This window comes from Puma concolor, chromosome D4 (assembly GCF_028749965.1).
Source record: "Puma concolor isolate L17-30 chromosome D4, mPumCon1.1.hap2, whole genome shotgun sequence".
NCBI classification, from domain to species: Eukaryota; Metazoa; Chordata; class Mammalia; order Carnivora; family Felidae; genus Puma; species Puma concolor.
In genome coordinates, this window is record NC_141679.1 from 91,040,094 (window position 1) to 91,057,533 (window position 17,440).

General features: G+C 53.7%; 1 protein-coding gene across 1 annotated transcript in view; it reads left to right on the forward strand.

Annotated features, from left to right (window-relative positions):
• Nucleotides 1–17,201, forward strand: part of CFAP77 (cilia and flagella associated protein 77) — a 133,551-nt gene extending 116,350 nt beyond the window's left edge. Inside the window, exon 6 of the mRNA XM_086684370.1 lies at nucleotides 14,904–17,201. Coding sequence (XP_086540496.1) covers nucleotides 14,904–15,026 — 123 coding nt within the window. The 3' untranslated portion in view covers nucleotides 15,027–17,201. The remainder of the gene's footprint in view (nucleotides 1–14,903) is intronic.
• Nucleotides 17,202–17,440: the final 239 nt, after the last annotated feature.

Sequence of the window (17,440 nt, forward strand, 5' to 3'; positions counted from 1 at the left end):
AGCCCCCCCCCTCCCCCGCCCCCCGCCAGCTCCACCTGTCACGACGTCTGTTGACAACCCCATTTGAAAACGGCCGGCACTGCGGCCGTGAAGGCTCGTTCTGTCTCCCATTCGCTCCTTCCCCAGCCCGGTTTTGAAAGGCAAAGATTCTGGGAGGCACACGCACCCGCCTCCCCCCTCCGCCCCCCTGCAGGCCCCGTCACGGAGGGAGAGAGGCGGCAGCCTGGGTGAGCGGGGCTGATGGGCCTCCTCACCTGGCCCCACGGTGCACCGCCTCCAATTAAATCAAAATGGCTTGTTTTTAATGGTCTTTTACACTGACAAGTGGGCGATCATTTTGGGCCCACTAGCTGTCAGGGAGCGGAGGCAAATCCTCGGTTGATAATGCCCAATGCTTCCAATTAGGAGCCGGGGCCGCTCCTGGCGTGCTAACGATTCCCCAGCCGCCCCCCAGGCCCCTTTGGCGCTGGTGTTTCTTCCTGCCTGTTCCGCCGCAAATTACTGACACAAAACGGAAGGCCCCGCGTCTCCTCTGCCACGCCAGGCCGGGCCCTGTTGGGCTTAATGAGCCGATGGAAGTTTCGTGGCTCCGGCGCTAAATTCTTTTCTTGTTTGACAGCTGCTCGGCTAAGGCGAGTGTTGACCTTATAAAAGATTTAGTGTTTCTCATTATTTTCTGTCAAGCTTCACAAGTGATGGCTCTGCGGTTATCATTTGCATCCTGGGTGTGTGTGTGTGTGTGTGTGTGTGTGCGTGTGTGTGTGCGTGTGTGTGCGTGCGTGTGCTGGATGGGGGCTCCGGGGTGCAGACGGGGAACGGGAAGGGGTCCTTGTCTCCCTGCCTCGCATCTGGCTCCCACACGACAGCTTCTAGGGCGACACTCTTCTGGGGCTGAGCCGTTTCAAAGAGAAGCCGAGATGACGGGTGGCTCGAACCAAGGCTCCCGGGCCTCCCCGGGTGGGGCCTCCGTGGGGACCGGCCGACTCCCACGGCCAGGACGAGCCAGGCAAAAGGAGGATGTGAGCCGGACTCACTGCTGGGGACAGTGTTCGGGTCACACCTGAGGGTTCGTCGAGAGTAACTCACTCCTCCCTTAGCGGCCCGTGTAAGGCCATTGCCCGCAAGCTTCCTCCCCTGGCTTTGCATCCTACACAAGGATTTGATGGTTTTTAAAAGCAGAACCGCTAAGAAAAAGGGGCACGTATCACTGCCCCGATGTGACAACGGTGGCATTGGTCAGTCCTTACTGTGATTCTGTGCCCGTGCTGCGCTGGGGCCGCCCCAAACTAACAAGACTCAGGGGGGTCCGTGCCGTCTCCTTTGCCAGACTCCTGCTGGCCTCCCCACCCGTCCCTGTCAGTCTCCACGCTCTCCCCTCGCTCACGGACCCCCTGGCCAACCTAGGTGCGGGTGACCCGCGGGGACCTGGAAAGGGAGACAGAGTTAAGGGCCGGCGAGCGCCTGGCTGGCTTCTCCTGTGGATTCTGAGTCTTTATTTGTCTCCAATAGAGGCGACCCTCTTGTCATCTCTTAGAACAAAAACGTGGCGCCCTCTCCCTCTTGTGACCACGGCAGACCTTGCCAACTGGTCCCTGCACACTTTTACACCAGCCGCGGTTCGGCCCGAGAAGATTTTATAGCAGAACAGCCACCATCGGTCTGAGCTGATGCGATATGTGAAGTGAAACCTCCTCACCATCCCTGCCTTAGCGTGGCCGTGCAAACTGCTGAGTATTCAGAAAGTCCTCCTCTTCTCGTGCTAGGCTGCTATGGTATATATACAAGAGGAAATAAACGATAACCCACCAAAGGAGAACAGATAAATTGGGCATCATCAGGACATCGCCACAACTTTGTTGGTCCAAATGATACTCGGTGCAAAGACAACCCACAGGATAGGAGCAAATATTTGCAAATCCCATCTCTGATACAGGACTTGTACCTATGAATATAAATATGACCCTTACAACTCAGTAATGAAAAGATGAATAATCTAGTCAAAAAATTTTTTTAATTTTTTTAGTGTTTTTTTATTTATTTTTGAGAGAGACAGAGACAGAGCTTAACTGATTGAGACACCCAGGCGCCCCCCCCCATTTTTTTTAAATGTCTACTTATTTTTGAGAGAGAGACAGAGTGTGAGCAGGGGAGGGGGCAGAGAGAGAGGGAGACACAGAATCCGAAGCAGGCTCCGGGCTCCGAGCTGTCAGCACAGAGCTCAACGCGGGGCTCAAACTCACGAACTGTGAAATCATGACATTGGATGTTCAACCGACTGAGCCACCCAGATGCCCCTATATTAAATAAAATGTTAAAAAAAATTTTTTTAACGTTTGTTTATTATGGAGAGACAGAGTGTGAGCAGGGCAGGGGCAGAGAGAGAGGGAGACACAGAATCCCAAGCAGGCTCCAGGCTCCGAGCTGTCAGCACAGAGCCCGACGCAGGGCTCGAACCCACAAACGGTGAGACCGTGACCTGAGCTGAAGTCGGACGCTCAACTGACGGAGCCCCCCAGACGCCCCATTATAATCGAATTTTAAATGGCCAAAGGACTGTATACACATTCCTCCAAAGAAGATACGCAGATGGCCAATAAGCACATGAGGGATGTCCAACATCGAGAGGCATCAGGGAAACGCAGATCAAACCTCAGTGGGACACTGCTTGGGTCGCAGCAGCTAGGACGGCTGCGATAAAAACAAAGCAAACACAGACAGTAACAAGTGTTGGCGAAGATGCGAAGAAGTCGGAACCCTCCTACGCCGCTGGTGAGAATAAAAGATGATACGGCCACTTCGGAAAGCCCAGTGGGAAGTTCCTCCAAAGGCTAGCGTTCCCACATGTCCCCCCCCCCACCGCCTCCCCACCCAGCGATTCCACTGCCAATTATCTCACCAAGAGACAGGAAAACATGTCCACGTAACAACTCGTACGTGCACGTTCACAGTGTGGTATTATTCATATGAGCTGTATGATCCGTGAATTATATCTCAATAAAGCTCTTTCAAAAAAAAAAAAAAAAAAGGTCAGGCCACTTGAAAGACAGGAGTAGCACACGAGTCAGATGAGTGTCCATTGCCAGATGCCATCTTTGGAGGCCGGAGCAGGACGCTCATTGGCTGTCATGAAAGGGCCTCAGAGAGGGAAGGAGGTCTGTTCTCAGTTCCCCCGATGGTCCAATATGACCCCCACTTCCCTGAAGCCCATGAAACTTAGAAGCGGAAGAAGCAGATGTGGGAGCTGACCTGGAGGTTTTCGGGGAGTTCAGCCCCACACCCCACCGTGCTGTTACCTTGTCCCTTAGCCACCAGCGTCCGGCGAAAAGATTCATCGGCCAACTTTGGTCGCAGCCGTTGACTGGTTGACTTGCCTCCGCAAGTCCTCGTAAGTGCTCTAGAAATACTGGTATGACTTCTGGAAAAAGCAGGTCGATTCTCCTTCTCAAAGGCAGGCGTGCTGGTCTTTCCTTCGGCGCCAGGAAGTCCCAAAGCGCCCCAGAGTCAGTGGAGGAAGCCCGGGATCCCCCCCCGCCCCTGCCCCGCCCAGTCCCTCCCTCACCCGGCGTGGTGATTCCTCGAGGTGCCACGCTAGACCTTGCGGGGAGGCAGGAAGTTTGTTTCCTAAGCCTGAGCTTGGATGTTCTTGGAAAACACAGCATGTGTCAGCAGGGAGGGTCAGGCCCTGTGTCCTTGCTCCGTCTATTTTTGGACCACGGAGAAATTAGAACCGGTAGCAGAATAACAACTTAGGGGACCAGATGTCTCAGGAGAGACTGTCACCCTCGTTAATTACTTAAGCTACGAACCGTCTACATCAGAGTTTGGGGCTCAGCCTGCTGGCCAATGATGTCCTGCACGGATCTGTGTTCAACGGGGGCCTCTGACCTCCAGCTGCCCTGAACTTGACAGAAATTACTGACTTGGGACTGATCCATAATTTTCAAGGGCCCCTCATTAGAGGAGACAGCCCCTCAATCTTTTAAAGCCAAACCTCTCTCCCAGTCTCCTGAGTGGTTGCCACTTAAAAAAAAAACAAAAAGCAAACAACAACAACAAAAAACCAATCCCCCACCAAAACTAAACTAAGATTTCTATAGCTGCTTTTTATTTCTCTTAGCTCTTTGGCAGATTTTATTATTATTATTATTATATATTTTTTAATCTGGCTATTTTTTTTTTCAGATCCTGGCTTTTGCCTTCTCGGCCCCCAGACTTGGCCCCCAGACTTGGCCCTGGCAGGCTTGGTGTCCAGTTGGGGGACTATTGTGTGGCTAATGAGAGGGGACTGGAAGGTCAGGTGGCCCAGCTGCCCCTTTCAGTAGGACCGTGTCCAGGGCCTGGGCTGAGCCAGGGCACCTGCCCAGCGGCAGGTTAGTCCCTCCCGGCCGCCCGGTGCGCATGCACACACCCTCCACATGCCACTGGTGTGGTGTCACAAAGGACAGCAGGGTCCATCCATCTCTCTGCCATAAAGAGTCCCATGTCGCGGCTGCCCCCATGCCCTCCTACAGCAGAGGCCTGACGCGGAGGGAGAAGACAGAAAGGAGACTGGGAAAGACAGAAGGCAAAACGCTTCTCGCTCTTTTTAGCGTGTGGGTTAAAGCTGGTCCACCCGCCGAAGGCTGGTGTCACCAGGCAAAACGACCACGTCTTTCCTCCTTGGGTCCCGGAGGTCTTGTAGGCACTGAGATGACTGTGCCCAGTGAGCGGGATAAGTCAAACGCGGGGAGAGTCCGCACAAGCCAAAGTCACAAACCGCTGGCTGGGAAACTTCATTTGGCCACAAAACTCATGATTCAGATGGAATCATGCAAGTCTCCAGCAAATAAATCTCGTAAAACAGAGTAACTTTTTCCGAGCTATGCGTCGAGGGAGGATCCCCCGCTCGCCTGCCTCCCTCGCCCCCGGGTCCCCTCTGCAAAAGGCAGTTTCAAAAGCCCGCCTTGTGTCTTCACATTAAAAAGAGGAAAAGGCAATAATTCCCTTCAGGTGAAACTGACGCCCTCTCAGCTTCCTTCCCTGATCCCAGTCCCGACCCTCCCGAAGGCCATGCTGGGCCTGACTTCCAGGCACTTCTGTCTTCCAGCTCTGCTTCACACATGTGCTTGCACCACACGGGGGTCTCTTGTACGTTTTAAGTCTTTCAAAAAGGGCGTCTGGGTGGCTCAGTTGGTTGAGCATCCGACTTGATTTCCGCTCAGGTCATGATCTCTCGGTTCACGGGTTCGAGTCCCACATCGGACTCTGTGCTGACAGCACTGAGCCTGCTTGGGATTCTCTCTCTCTCTCTCTCTCTCTCTCTCTCTCTGCCCCTCCCCGACTCTCTCTCTCTGTCAAAAATAAACATTAATTTTTTTTTTTAATCATTCATATGAACGGCATCACACGCATGTTCTATTCTGTAAATGAAACTTTCTTTCCCCTGCAACATTGTTTTTGAGATTTATACCTGTTGACTCAGACAGACCTCGAGCGGCGTTGTCCCCTGGAACTTTCTGTGATGATGGCCACGTGATCCATCAGTAGCCACTGGCCACGTGGGGTTATTGAGCGCTCGGAATGTGCTTTAGTATGACAAAGGGGCTGAATTTTTCATTTCATTCCATTTTAGCTACTTCGGATTTACATAGCCGCATGTGGCTCGTGGCCACCATGTTGGACGCGGCCACTCTGGGGTGGTCAGGTTAACTGATGCAGAGCGTTCGACTGTGTGAACTGACCAGCTTTGGTTCATCCAGTCCCCACGGGTGCACATGCAGTTGTTTCTAATACTTTTTATCCTGAATCCTACGATGAGGATTCTTGTATACTCGTCTCTCGGTGGGCATTTTTGAAAGTTTCTAAACACGGACTCTGGTTCATAGAGGGCGCGCAAGCCCAGCCTTTCCAGGTAATGCCAAACTCTCTCGAACGATTGTGCCGCTTAACGCCCTTGCTAGTGGTCTAAGAAAGTTCCCACTTCTAACGTCAGGCTCATTACCATTATCACCAGTGGGATGGGCAGGAAATGGCATTTTCCTTACTTCCTGATCACAAACATTTGTTTGAGCTGGTTTCCTGTGTTTGCTGGCCTTCACATCTCCCCTCCGCGAACGGCCCGTTCATTTCTTCTTCCTGATTTTTGATCGCCGTGGGAGGGCAACACACTTTCACCTGCCTTATTCTTCGAGTCTCTGCCTGTATGTTATCCCCTCAGGAAGCCTTCTGTGGCCCCAAAGTGCGAGTTTGATTGCCTGTATTATGAGCTCTTACAAATCTGGTACTTCCGGGGCACCTGGCTGGCTAGGTTAGTGGAGCGTGAAACTCTTGACCTCAGGGTTGTGGGTTCGAGCCCCATGTCGGGTTTGAGATTACTTAAAAAAAAAATCTGTAAAAAAAAAGAAAGAAAGAAAGAAAAGAAAAACAAATCTGGTACTTATTTTAGTACTCAACACAACCCTAATTGAGTAATTAGTTGTGTGATTATATTTTTATTACTGTTTCCTGGGTCCACCGTAGCAGAGGCTTTCTGAATTCTTCCAGTCTCCTGGTGCCTAGCACAGAGTCTGGTACCTAGTGGATACTCAAATAACAAGTAGATAAACAAAAGGACTGGGGCCCCTGGGTGGCTCAGTCGGTTGGGCGTCCGATTTCGGCTCAGGTCATGATCTCCAGCGTGGGTTCGAGCCCCGCGTCGGGCTCTGTGCTGAGAGCTCAGAGCCTGGAGGCTGCTTCGGATTCTGTGTCTCCCTCTCTCTCTGCCTCTCTCTCTCTCAAAAATAAATAAACATAAAAATAAATTAAAAAAAAAAAAAAAAAGGACAATGGCCACGTCTTGTCCCCCAACCCAGATCACGTGGGCACCTGCTCCATAATGGCGACGCATCATTCTGCCAAGGGATTTTCTTTTTTTTTTTTTTTTTTAATTTTTTTTTTCAACGTTTATTTATTTTTGGGACAGAGAGAGACAGAGCATGAACAGGGGAGGGGCAGAGAGAGAGGGAGACACAGAATCGGAAACAGGCTCCAGGCTCCGAGCCATCAGCCCAGAGCCTGACGCGGGGCTCGAACTCCCGGACCGCGAGATCGTGACCTGGCTGAAGTCGGACGCCTAACCGACTGCACCACCCAGGCGCCCCTCTGCCAAGGGATTTTCTGTTGACAATAGATCACGCTTTTCAGGGAAGCACGAAAAGTAAAAACTAAACACATACAAAGGGTCTGATTCATGCAAATTACCTTAGCACCAAAGAAAATGAAATTAGAAATCAGTCACAAATGGAACTAATACAATTGCCTGGCAATTTAAAAAGCACACTTATAAATAACTAAAAGACCAAAGAAGAAACCCAAACGGAAATTTGATAGAAATTAGATGAAAAGAGAGCCCAACAAAAATAAATACACTCAAAACTCGAAAGCGAGACGAGATCAAAGTCAATTTAGAGGGCAAAGGCACTGCTCATGCTAGTTATATAAACGGTAAAGAGTGAAAGGTAATTAGCTAGCAGATGATTCTCGATGCTAAGAAGAGAAGAACGGAGGGACCGGCCTCAAAGAAGGAATCGTGAAGTCTTGTGCAAAATTCACAAAGTGGTCAAGGTACAATTAAGGGTATGAATCAAAAGAAAAGCTGCTTCCAAGAAAGTGGGCGGGAGGAGCCCAGATGCTTTCTCCTGCAGTGGGAGACGGAACCCGGGGATCCGGATTCCCCGGGGGGCCAAGTAGGGCCGCAGGCAGCAGGGGGTGGGCTCACGAAAGGGTGACGGGCTGGCTGCCGGGCTCGAGCTGGGCCGAGAACCGGAGAATCTCTTGCCCACCTTGGGGCCTGGATTTTTCATCTGTGCGGTTGGAGTCCGTGAGGTCCAAGGCCTCTTCCAACTCTGAGTTTCTGGGAATCTTTTGTTCCAGTTTGGTTGCAGAGAGTCAAAAAATATCAGCCGGGGAGGGGATTAGGATTCTTAGGACCAGCGGCGAACGCTAATCTCTTTGGAGATCTGATGGCCGTTCAGCTCCCCTGCCTCTTGTCTCCCAGCCGGGTTGATTTGCTTTCATCTCCTGCGATTTGCCCAAACTCTCCCCATCGCAGGGCTCTGGCAGGCTCCCACCTTTGCGGACTTTCTCCCTTCCTCTTCCCCTGCCCAGCCCCCTCGTCTTCTCTAGACAGGCCTTCCTGCCCCCCAGCTGGAGTTAAGTCCCCATCCACAGTCCTGTTAAATTGCCATAAAGCACGCGTCGTGTTTTTAGCGGCTGCCTCGCACGCCGTCTTGCGAGGTCCACGGGGGCAAGTGCCGTGGCCTGTGTCACTCACCGGCATATCCCCGGGAGTACTGCACGGTGGAGGTGTCCAGTCCCAACGCTATCTAGATGCTGCCCGTTCAAACAGGACCAGAGCCTCGGCCAGCCGGGGTAGAGCTGCCCCCGCCCGCCCTGCTCCTGGGGCCGCCCGCAGGCTGTGGCGCTCACCTCTTATTTACCTGCATGGACCCCAGAGTGACTCAGCCCCATTCAGCAAAGCTGTCTCCTGCCAAAGCCGCTACAATTTCTTACCTCCGGGCGGAGGCAGACCGCAGATGGCTTAATTTAGAAGCATCTCCGAAGGAATTCCTTGCTCTCTACTCTTCATCCTGCGACTCCAGGGGTCTGTGGGGTCGTGACCACACACGGCTTGAGGCCTGACTTGTAATTAGGCTCCTCGTCTCTGGCTGAGCTGCTATTTTAGGAGAGGAGAGTGTGTGTGCCTGTGGGAGAGGAGCCACAACGTTCCCAGCCGTGACTCACTTGACTCGTTTCTTAAATTTTTTTTTTTTTTCAACGTTTATTTATTTTTGGGACAGAGAGAGACAGAGCATGAACGGGGGGGGGGGGGCAGAGAGAGAGGGAGACACAGAATCGGAAACAGGCTCCAGGCTCTGAGCCATCAGCCCAGAGCCTGACGCGGGGCTCGAACTCACGGACCGCGAGATCGTGACCTGGCTGAAGTCGGACGCTTAACCGACTGCGCCACCCAGGCGCCCCACTTGACTCGTTTCTTGAGCGTTTGTTAAAGAGGGAGTGGAGTCTGTCCAGGAAGACCGGGGCCAGATTCCCACAGCTCTGGCTTCGTTCTGTGCGCCCAGGAGCAAGCGACTTAACCTTTCTGGGCCTCCATTTTCCCATCTGTAAGATGGAGACAGGGTCCGGATGTTCTGGGGCTCATGTGAAATCCAAGCGCTGTGCCTGGCAAAGAGCAAGTCTGTTAGGGCACTGCTGAAGGGTCCATTCGTGGGGAACAGGACGGAGTCCGCAGAGGGACACCCGCTTCCTGGCATGCTGAGAGCTGGACCTCTCCTCTCCGTGGACTCCTGGGTTCTGCGGGGGGGATTGGGGATTTCAAGGGATCCGGTTTCCCCTCTCCTTCTAGGGACCCATCCCACGTTGGGGGCAAGCTTTTGCTTGAGTTAGCCTTTGAGAGAGCCCATCAGACCCAACCACCACGAATCTCCTTTGGTTTTCACCTTGGAGACCAAGGCCAGGATGCATACCTGCCCTTCTACCCCTGCTCACACCATCTCCCCTACACCCCCTTTCCCATCATCCCGACCCCCTGGGCCACATTCAAGGCCCACCTGGCCCGAGGAGGCTTCTCTGACCACCCGAGGCCAGGTGAACCCGGCCCACTTCTTTCATTCGCTCACTCGTTCATTTGTGCACCCTTCCAGCTTTGTTTCAACATGGCCCCATGCTAGGCACGGGGGGGGCGGGTCTTGAACAGGACAGATGCAGAGCCCGCCTCAGGGCTCCAGGGCTGGGCGCTAGCTTGAGCTCCCCTATCTTGGACAGCTTAACTCCACAAGGTTCCAGCTGGAATGGGAATTCACGGATATCAGAGACTTCATGCGGCACACAGTGTGGCCGAAAACATAATGGGTGCCAGAATGCGCATGATCGGTCACTGGGCTGAGGCTCCCACGCCCAAAATACCCCTTTAGAAAACCGAAGGGAATGCCAAAGTCCAAAAGGTGTGCATCTTCCCTGGCACCTAGTAGGTACTTAATCCATAGTTTTGAGATGAATGGATGAATGATCGTTTCTTTCTCACCAAAGTTTCTAAGTAAGAGGAGACTGGCAAAAAGGAAATTTCTTCCACGGGTCTCTTTTGTCTCTGTGCTGGTTTTAACCTGATTGTCTCTAAGCTGAGCAGCTCCTTGGGACTGGATCCTTCTGCCATCTCCTCAGAAGATGAGAGTGAGTGCTGAGCCTGCTGCCACCAACACCACATCAACACCACCCACCATCAACACCACCCATCATCAGCACCACCATCAACACCACCCACCGTCAGCACCACTCACCATCAACATCACCCACCATCAACACCAAATCAACACCACCCACCATCAACACCACCCATCATCAGCACCACCATCAACACCACCCACCGTCAGCACCACTCACCATCAACATCACCCACCATCAACACCAAATCAACACCACCCACCATCAACACCACCCATCATCAGCACCACCATCAACACCACCCACCGTCAGCACCACTCACCATCAACATCACCCACCATCAACACCAAATCAACACCACCCACCATCAACACCACCCATCATCAGCACCACCATCAACACCACCCACCGTCAGCACCACTCACCATCAACATCACCCACCATCAACACCAAATCAACACCACCCACCATCAACACCACCCATCATCAGCACCACCATCAACACCACCCACCGTCAGCACCACTCACCATCAACATCACCCACCATCAACACCAAATCAACACCACCCACCATCAACACCACCCATCATCAGCACCACCATCAACACCACCCACCGTCAGCACCACTCACCATCAACATCACCCACCATCAACACCAAATCAACACCACCCACCATCAACACCACCCATCATCAGCACCACCATCAACACCACCCACCGTCAGCACCACTCACCATCAACATCACCCACCATCAACACCAAATCAACACCACCCACCATCAACACCACCCATCATCAGCACCACCATCAACACCACCCACCGTCAGCACCACTCACCATCAACATCACCCACCATCAACACCAAATCAACACCACCTACCATTAATACCATCCACCATCAATACTATGCACCATCAACACTACCCACATCAGCACGACCCGTCGTCAACACTACCCACTGTCAACACCACCCACCATCAACACCAAATCAACACCACCTCTCATCAACACCACCCACCCCCAACACTACCCGCCATCGACACCAAATTCACTACCACTCATCAAATGCCATCAGCACCATCTACCATTCCCGCCTACTGAGCTGCCCAGAGAACTGGCTTGGAGGTGGTATTCATTTCCTGGGCTGCCATAACAGACTACCACAAACGTGGCGATTTAAACAATAGAAATTTATTCTCTGGCAGTTCTGGAGGCCCGAAATCCAAAATCAAGATTTAAGCATGGCTGCATTCCCACCAGTCATGGAAGAAGGAAGTCGTGGGCAAGGAAGAAGGCTTCCTTGCCTCTTGCAGCTCTAGGTGGCTCCTGTCACCCCTGAGCTGTGGCGATAACTTCAGAGGGTTTCACACGGCCCTCTACTCCGTATCTATGTCTCTTGTCTCAAGCATCCTTGTCATTGGAATCAGAACCTTCTTGAGTAATTCAGGATGTTCTCATCTTGAGATCCTTAAACTAATTACATCTGCAAAGACCTTTTCTTTTTTTTTCTTTTTTTCTTTTTTTACAAATAAGAGCACATCCACAGATTCCAGTGGTGGACATATCTTTTTTGGGGGGCTGTGAGGGGATGCACGGAAATAGCAGAGATGTGGACTATGGAGTTACACTTCCCTGTCAAGAGCCATTGGTGGCTGGCCACCAAGGAGGACACTATTGCCACTCTGAATGCTACAGGAGACCGCGGACACCTAAGAGTCCCAGCCGGCTGGGCCTCTGAATCAGCCAAGGTGCCCATGACGCCTCTGGAGACCCAGAGTGCCAGCCTTCCTGAGCATCCCTGGCTGCCTTCTTGCAAAGCATGGGTGTCAGGAAAATCATGTCACCGTGTAAAAATCAAGCCATCCCTTGCCCAGAAGGGGCACAAAGGTGCACCTCGGAAGCCTTTTGTTTGTTGGCTATGTTCCTCCTCCATAAAGCGCGGGGTCTTCTCTCTTCCCGATAACGTTTGCGTGGCCACTTGGTGGCTTTTCTGAACCTGGAGATGGAGCTGAGAACGAGATCGTGGTTTGATTGATCGAAACGAGTTGAGCACAGGTATTGAGCCCCGGGGCCAGGCATGCATCAGGTGCCTGTGGCGCCTCCGGCTCTGCCTGGGTTCCAAGAGTCCCGGATGATCTTGATGCACGTCCAAGAAACAACCTGAGGCTGGGGCTGCCCTGGCTCCCAGAAGCGCTGCCCCAGACGGTCCACAGGGTCCGCAAATCTTGAAGTGACGACCCACACCATCGTGTGTGTTAGGACTTGGGGCATTTTCCTCCCCAGGGAGAGGGCCCATGGCTTCCTGCAGAGTCTCCAAAGGGGTCTACCTGCCCGAGAGTGAAGAACATGGTTTCTGTCTTGCACTAACAACTAAATCAACCCGCCACCAGCTGACTTTTATGAGCTCCTAACCAGCGTCTGTAACCCCCTACTCCCTTTCAACCTCATGAGCGAGTTGTGGGGGGAGAAGACAACCCAGACACAGCGCGAGCTGTGGCTGCTGCAGAATTTCCTAGAAAGAATCCACAACTTAGTGCCCCGGGCGGTGGGGGTGGGGTGGAGACTAGAACAGTGTCTCCGACACCGATTCCCTGTGCACCCAACCCTGGACAAACTGCTCTGGGCCTCAGTCCCCTCGTCTGTAAAATGATGGACACAGTCCGCTTGGATCCCACTGGGCCCTCAGGTACCCTGATGGCGGGCACACAGCCCCTGGACCTGAGGCCAGACAGCCCACAGTAAGGGTCTGGCTGACCCTGAGGGGTGGCCCGGACCCTGGACCGGGGGAGCCTGGCTGTGTCCCAGAGCAAGGCGGCAGATCAGGCTGCAGGGGACCAGGGGGTCACATCAGCCCTGCACCTGGGCTCAGTAGAGGCATCACCCGGCTCTCTGCCATCAGGCAACCAGTTGGGCCACAAGCTCTGGTTAAGGGTCATGACTTTTCCCGGGGGTGGGGAGGTCCCAGGCCTCTATGTTCCCAGACGGGCATCACCATACGGGTCCCCAAGCCCAGAGACTCCTTCCAAGCTCCTCCTTGTTATCTACTGCGTTTTACTATCTTATCCTTTCCCCGTCTTTCCTTTCCCTCACCTTTCCACCCTGAAAGGCTGCCCGCGGCACTGGGGCTTAGCTACCCTCCCCAGAGGGTGGCCCCGGGCCTGGATTCTTGACAAGAATGGGTCCCGCTTCGTCATCCTGAAGAGCCTTCAGCTGCTCCGACAAACCCAAAGGGAACTCTTGCCATCCTTGTCCCCTTGTGAGCTGGGGCTCCCGTGGGCCTGGGTGCCAGTGCGCATGCGGTCCCCTTAGCCTGGGAAACACTTGCTTGCCCTTCCAGCCTCCCCTTCACGTCTCTTCCGGGGCGGGGGTGGGGGGGGAGTCCTGACTCCCGTTGAGGCCTGAGCTCATGTTGTCTGTGCTCACTGCACACCCCTGCCTGCCTGTCTCAGTTCTAATGAAACAGCTGCATAATTATTGCCGCTGTCTGCTCCTCCCTGAGTGGACAGAAAATCCCTCTTGTTTCCTGCTCTATCCCCAGTGCCTGGCACAGAGCACATATTTACTTACTCAATAAATATGTGTTGCATGAATGCGTGAGAGGAGGAAAGAAGGAAGGAAGGGAGGGAGGCAGGAAGAAAGGAAGGAGAAGGAAGGAAGGAAAGGGAAGGAAGGGAGGGAGGGAGGGAGGGAGGAAGAAGGAAGGGGCACAAAACCTTCCTACCCTGGGCCTCCTATAGGTTATCCTAAAGGGCAAATGCCATTTTAGGGGGGGTTTCTTGCTATGGGAGGTGACATAACAGACCCAGGAGACAGGAGGGGTTTTCGCCCACCACCCTTTCTTGAGAAGGAAGGGCAGACTGGAATACCGACTGCATAACATTGTAGCCGAAGAGACGCTGGTTGGATCCGTGTCTCAAGTTTCCTCCGGAAGGGTGGCATTCTTGAACTCTGGTTCTGGTACTATTATCTCCTTGGGCGGCTGCCCCCTGGCAGGCCGTGCTTGGAGTGGACCCCCAGGAAGGAGCACTGACTGGGCCAGAAGGTACCCCCTGGAGAGGGCGGGTTGTTTGGGGGTTTTCATGGTGGAAAATCAGCAGATGAAGGGCAGTGCAGGCTGTTGGGTCCCACTGCACGGGAACTCCAGTCGTCAGGTGATATTTATCTCACACACACACACACACACACACACACACACATCTGCCCCGGCAACGAGTTGGACAGAAGGAAACATGCTGGGGGGCGCCTGGGGGGGCTCAGTCAGTTAAGCGTCTGACTCTTGATTTCAGCTCAGTGCATGACCTCATAGTTCGTGAGTTCGAGCCCTGCATCGGGCTCTGCGCTGACAGCGTGGAAACTGCTTGGGATTCTCTCTCCCCACCCCCTTCTCTGTCCCTCCCCTGCTTGCACTCTCTCTCAAAATAAATAAGTAAACTTAAAAATTCAAAAAGAAAGAAAGCAAGAAAGAAAGAAGAAAGAAAGAAAGAAAGAAAGAAGAAAGAGAAAGAAAGCAAGCCTGCCTTCTGTCCGTGGCCCATCACCCCCTCAGTGCCACGGTGCTCACAGCCCAGCACTTCCTCCTTACATCTTCCCCTCACGGATGACTTGTGTTCTGGCTCTAAGATAGAAGCGGGGGGCGGGCAAGGAGAGGAAGGGAGCCCCTGGGAGGAGCCTCATGCCTGCTGACCCGCTCTCCCTTCTAACCACAGGTGCCCCCCCATCTTGATACTTTCTTCACCGAGGCGGACCGCCAGAGAGCAATCAAAGCCCACCAGGAAGAGCACGCGGTGCGCCAGGGGACCCTGCGGATGGGCAACTACACCCACCCCTAAAGCCTTCTTGACACGGTAGAAAACTCCCGCAGGACTCACCTTCCTCGCCCCAGCTCGCGTTAGACTCCCCCCACCCCCCGCCATTTTTACGTGGCTTCTGCTTTGGCAAGGACCTCAGACTCAGGTCGTAGGCGGCCAATCCTTCTCAGGTCAGCCAATACTTACTCACCCCACCCCCAACCCTCAACCTAGGGATTCCCCCTCCTCCAGGAAGCCACCCACCCTCGGTTGTCGAGCCATCACCTGGTAAGCCCGAATGACAAGGCAGATGTTAGACCCCGAGCTAAGGGTTGGTTCGTACGCTCTGCCCATCGAGCGTTAAGAACAACTTGTGTATTTCCTGCAGAAAGTGTGACAGTAACGTGCTCGAAAAGCCCTCATTTCATATTCTGAACACGAGTGCAACTGTTCTTTGGGGGATGCCTGGTGTCTCACCACGCCGGTGTTATCTCTCTGGGGCCCCTGGCAGTGAATGGGAAGAGCCCGTGCTCCTGACTCAGGGCGTCCCCGCGACGCCCTCCATGCCGGGGACCTGTCAATCACACACACAGGCCAACACAAGCTTCTCCAGCCAGGCTGACCTTGGAAGGGCAACCCCGGCCCAAAGGAGGCAGTCTTCCGGGCCAGTAGGTGGGCTGACGATGCACGGGTTGAGGACTCCTGAGTTCGGGCCAAACTCCCGCGTGCTCCTGACCCCAATCTCTCCGCGTGTTCTTGCCTTCTCCCCACAAATCGTATATCGGTCTATTTTAAATGAAAAGTGCTATTTGTCCCCCTCCCGCTGTATCTTTATTTGAAAACCAGCAAGCCAGTAGCAAGGACCAGCATCACCCTCTTCCGACAGCGTTCTGACCCGGACGTTCTTCGAGGCACATTACCTTCTCTGACACGTCCCCGCCGTGTCTGTATGAAGCCGGGCACATCCTCGAGGTTTTAAATCCCTTTTCTCGTCTGAAAATTCCAACGACTCCTCTTCAGCCCAGAGCTCTCCCCGGGATCTCAGACTCACTTACCCAACTACCCACTTGACATCTCCACTCAAGCGTCTGCTGTTCGGCGCAAACCAACACAGACGAGACACAGCGCTTGACTTCCGTTTCTCCTCACCAAACTTGTTTCTCCCTCTGTTTTTCCCTTCTCCTGGGTGACACCACCGTCGACCTGCTGGAGCATCCTCTCCCACCTCGAGTCTAGCAAGCAGCCTGTCAACGCCTCTTCCCAAACGTCCCAACCCTTCCCCTCCCAACCATAGTCTCCACAGAGTAGCCCCTTACCATTCCAGCAGCTTCCGTCGCTCTCGAAGGAACCTCCACACCCCTCACCCGGCCCACGGCCCTTGCTCCTGCCTTATGCTTTCTGTCTGCTTCCGCTTCTCCCTGGAACACCTGGGCCCCCGACTGTCACCTGCCCATCGCTTCCTGTCATCCAGATCTTAGCGCCAACATCAAGTCCCCTGCGCAAAAGGTCTTCCGCGAAACAGCCACCAGTAAAACTCACACCGGCTTGTTTTACTTCTTACAAAACAACGACGCCTTATTCACTGCCGGTCTCTCCTCTAGCAGGGATGTGGCGTGGGATCGGGGACCTAAGATCCCAGGGGCCCGACATACGGTAAGTGCCCGTGATATCCGTGGAAGGACTCCCCGCAGGAATGTCCACTACGGCTCACGCGCCCTGCGGGCCGAGTGCTGGGCAGGGAGGGACATCCAAGTCTGGTGTTGACGAGTCTGACTGCATTTCTCGATCAGCCCTCCCCACCCCACACATGCGTCCCAATTCCATACAAATCCCACACATACTAAGACCACTCAGGAACCTGGCCCAGCCAGGGCCTTGTCAGACCCCAACCTACTCCAAGGGCCAGAAGTCCTCCTCCTGCCGCACGAGTCCGAGAGGAACAAGCATCCCCACTGATTTTGGCCAAAGCCACCCTGAAGCCTTGTGACCCCACAGGGAGCAGCGAGCCTGGTGTGGGAGCACAAGAGAGCCCGCGGGACCCGGCCACTGAGCCGGCCGCCATCGCACGTGGCCGAGAGCGTGAGGCCTGGCCTCCTCAACTAATTCCTGTGTGGCCTCGACCAAGTGTCTCAACCTCTCTATGCCTCGTCTGTGAGGCAGGACAGTGTAGGACATCTCCTCGAGCTAGATAACGATTAAAGAATGTGTACAGCGTGACTAACTCACTTTTAAGTCTGGCACTTTTAAGCAATAGATTAATGTGAATTATCTTATTACTAAAGCCCAGGGGCGCCTGAGGGACTCAGTCGGTTAAGCATCAGACTTCAGCTCGGGCCATGATCTCATAGTTCGTGGGTTGGAGCCCCGCATCGGGTTCTGCACTGACAGCTCAGAGCCTGGAGCCTGCTTCGGATTCTGGGTCTCCCTCTCTCTCTGTCCCTCCCCCGCTTGTGTTC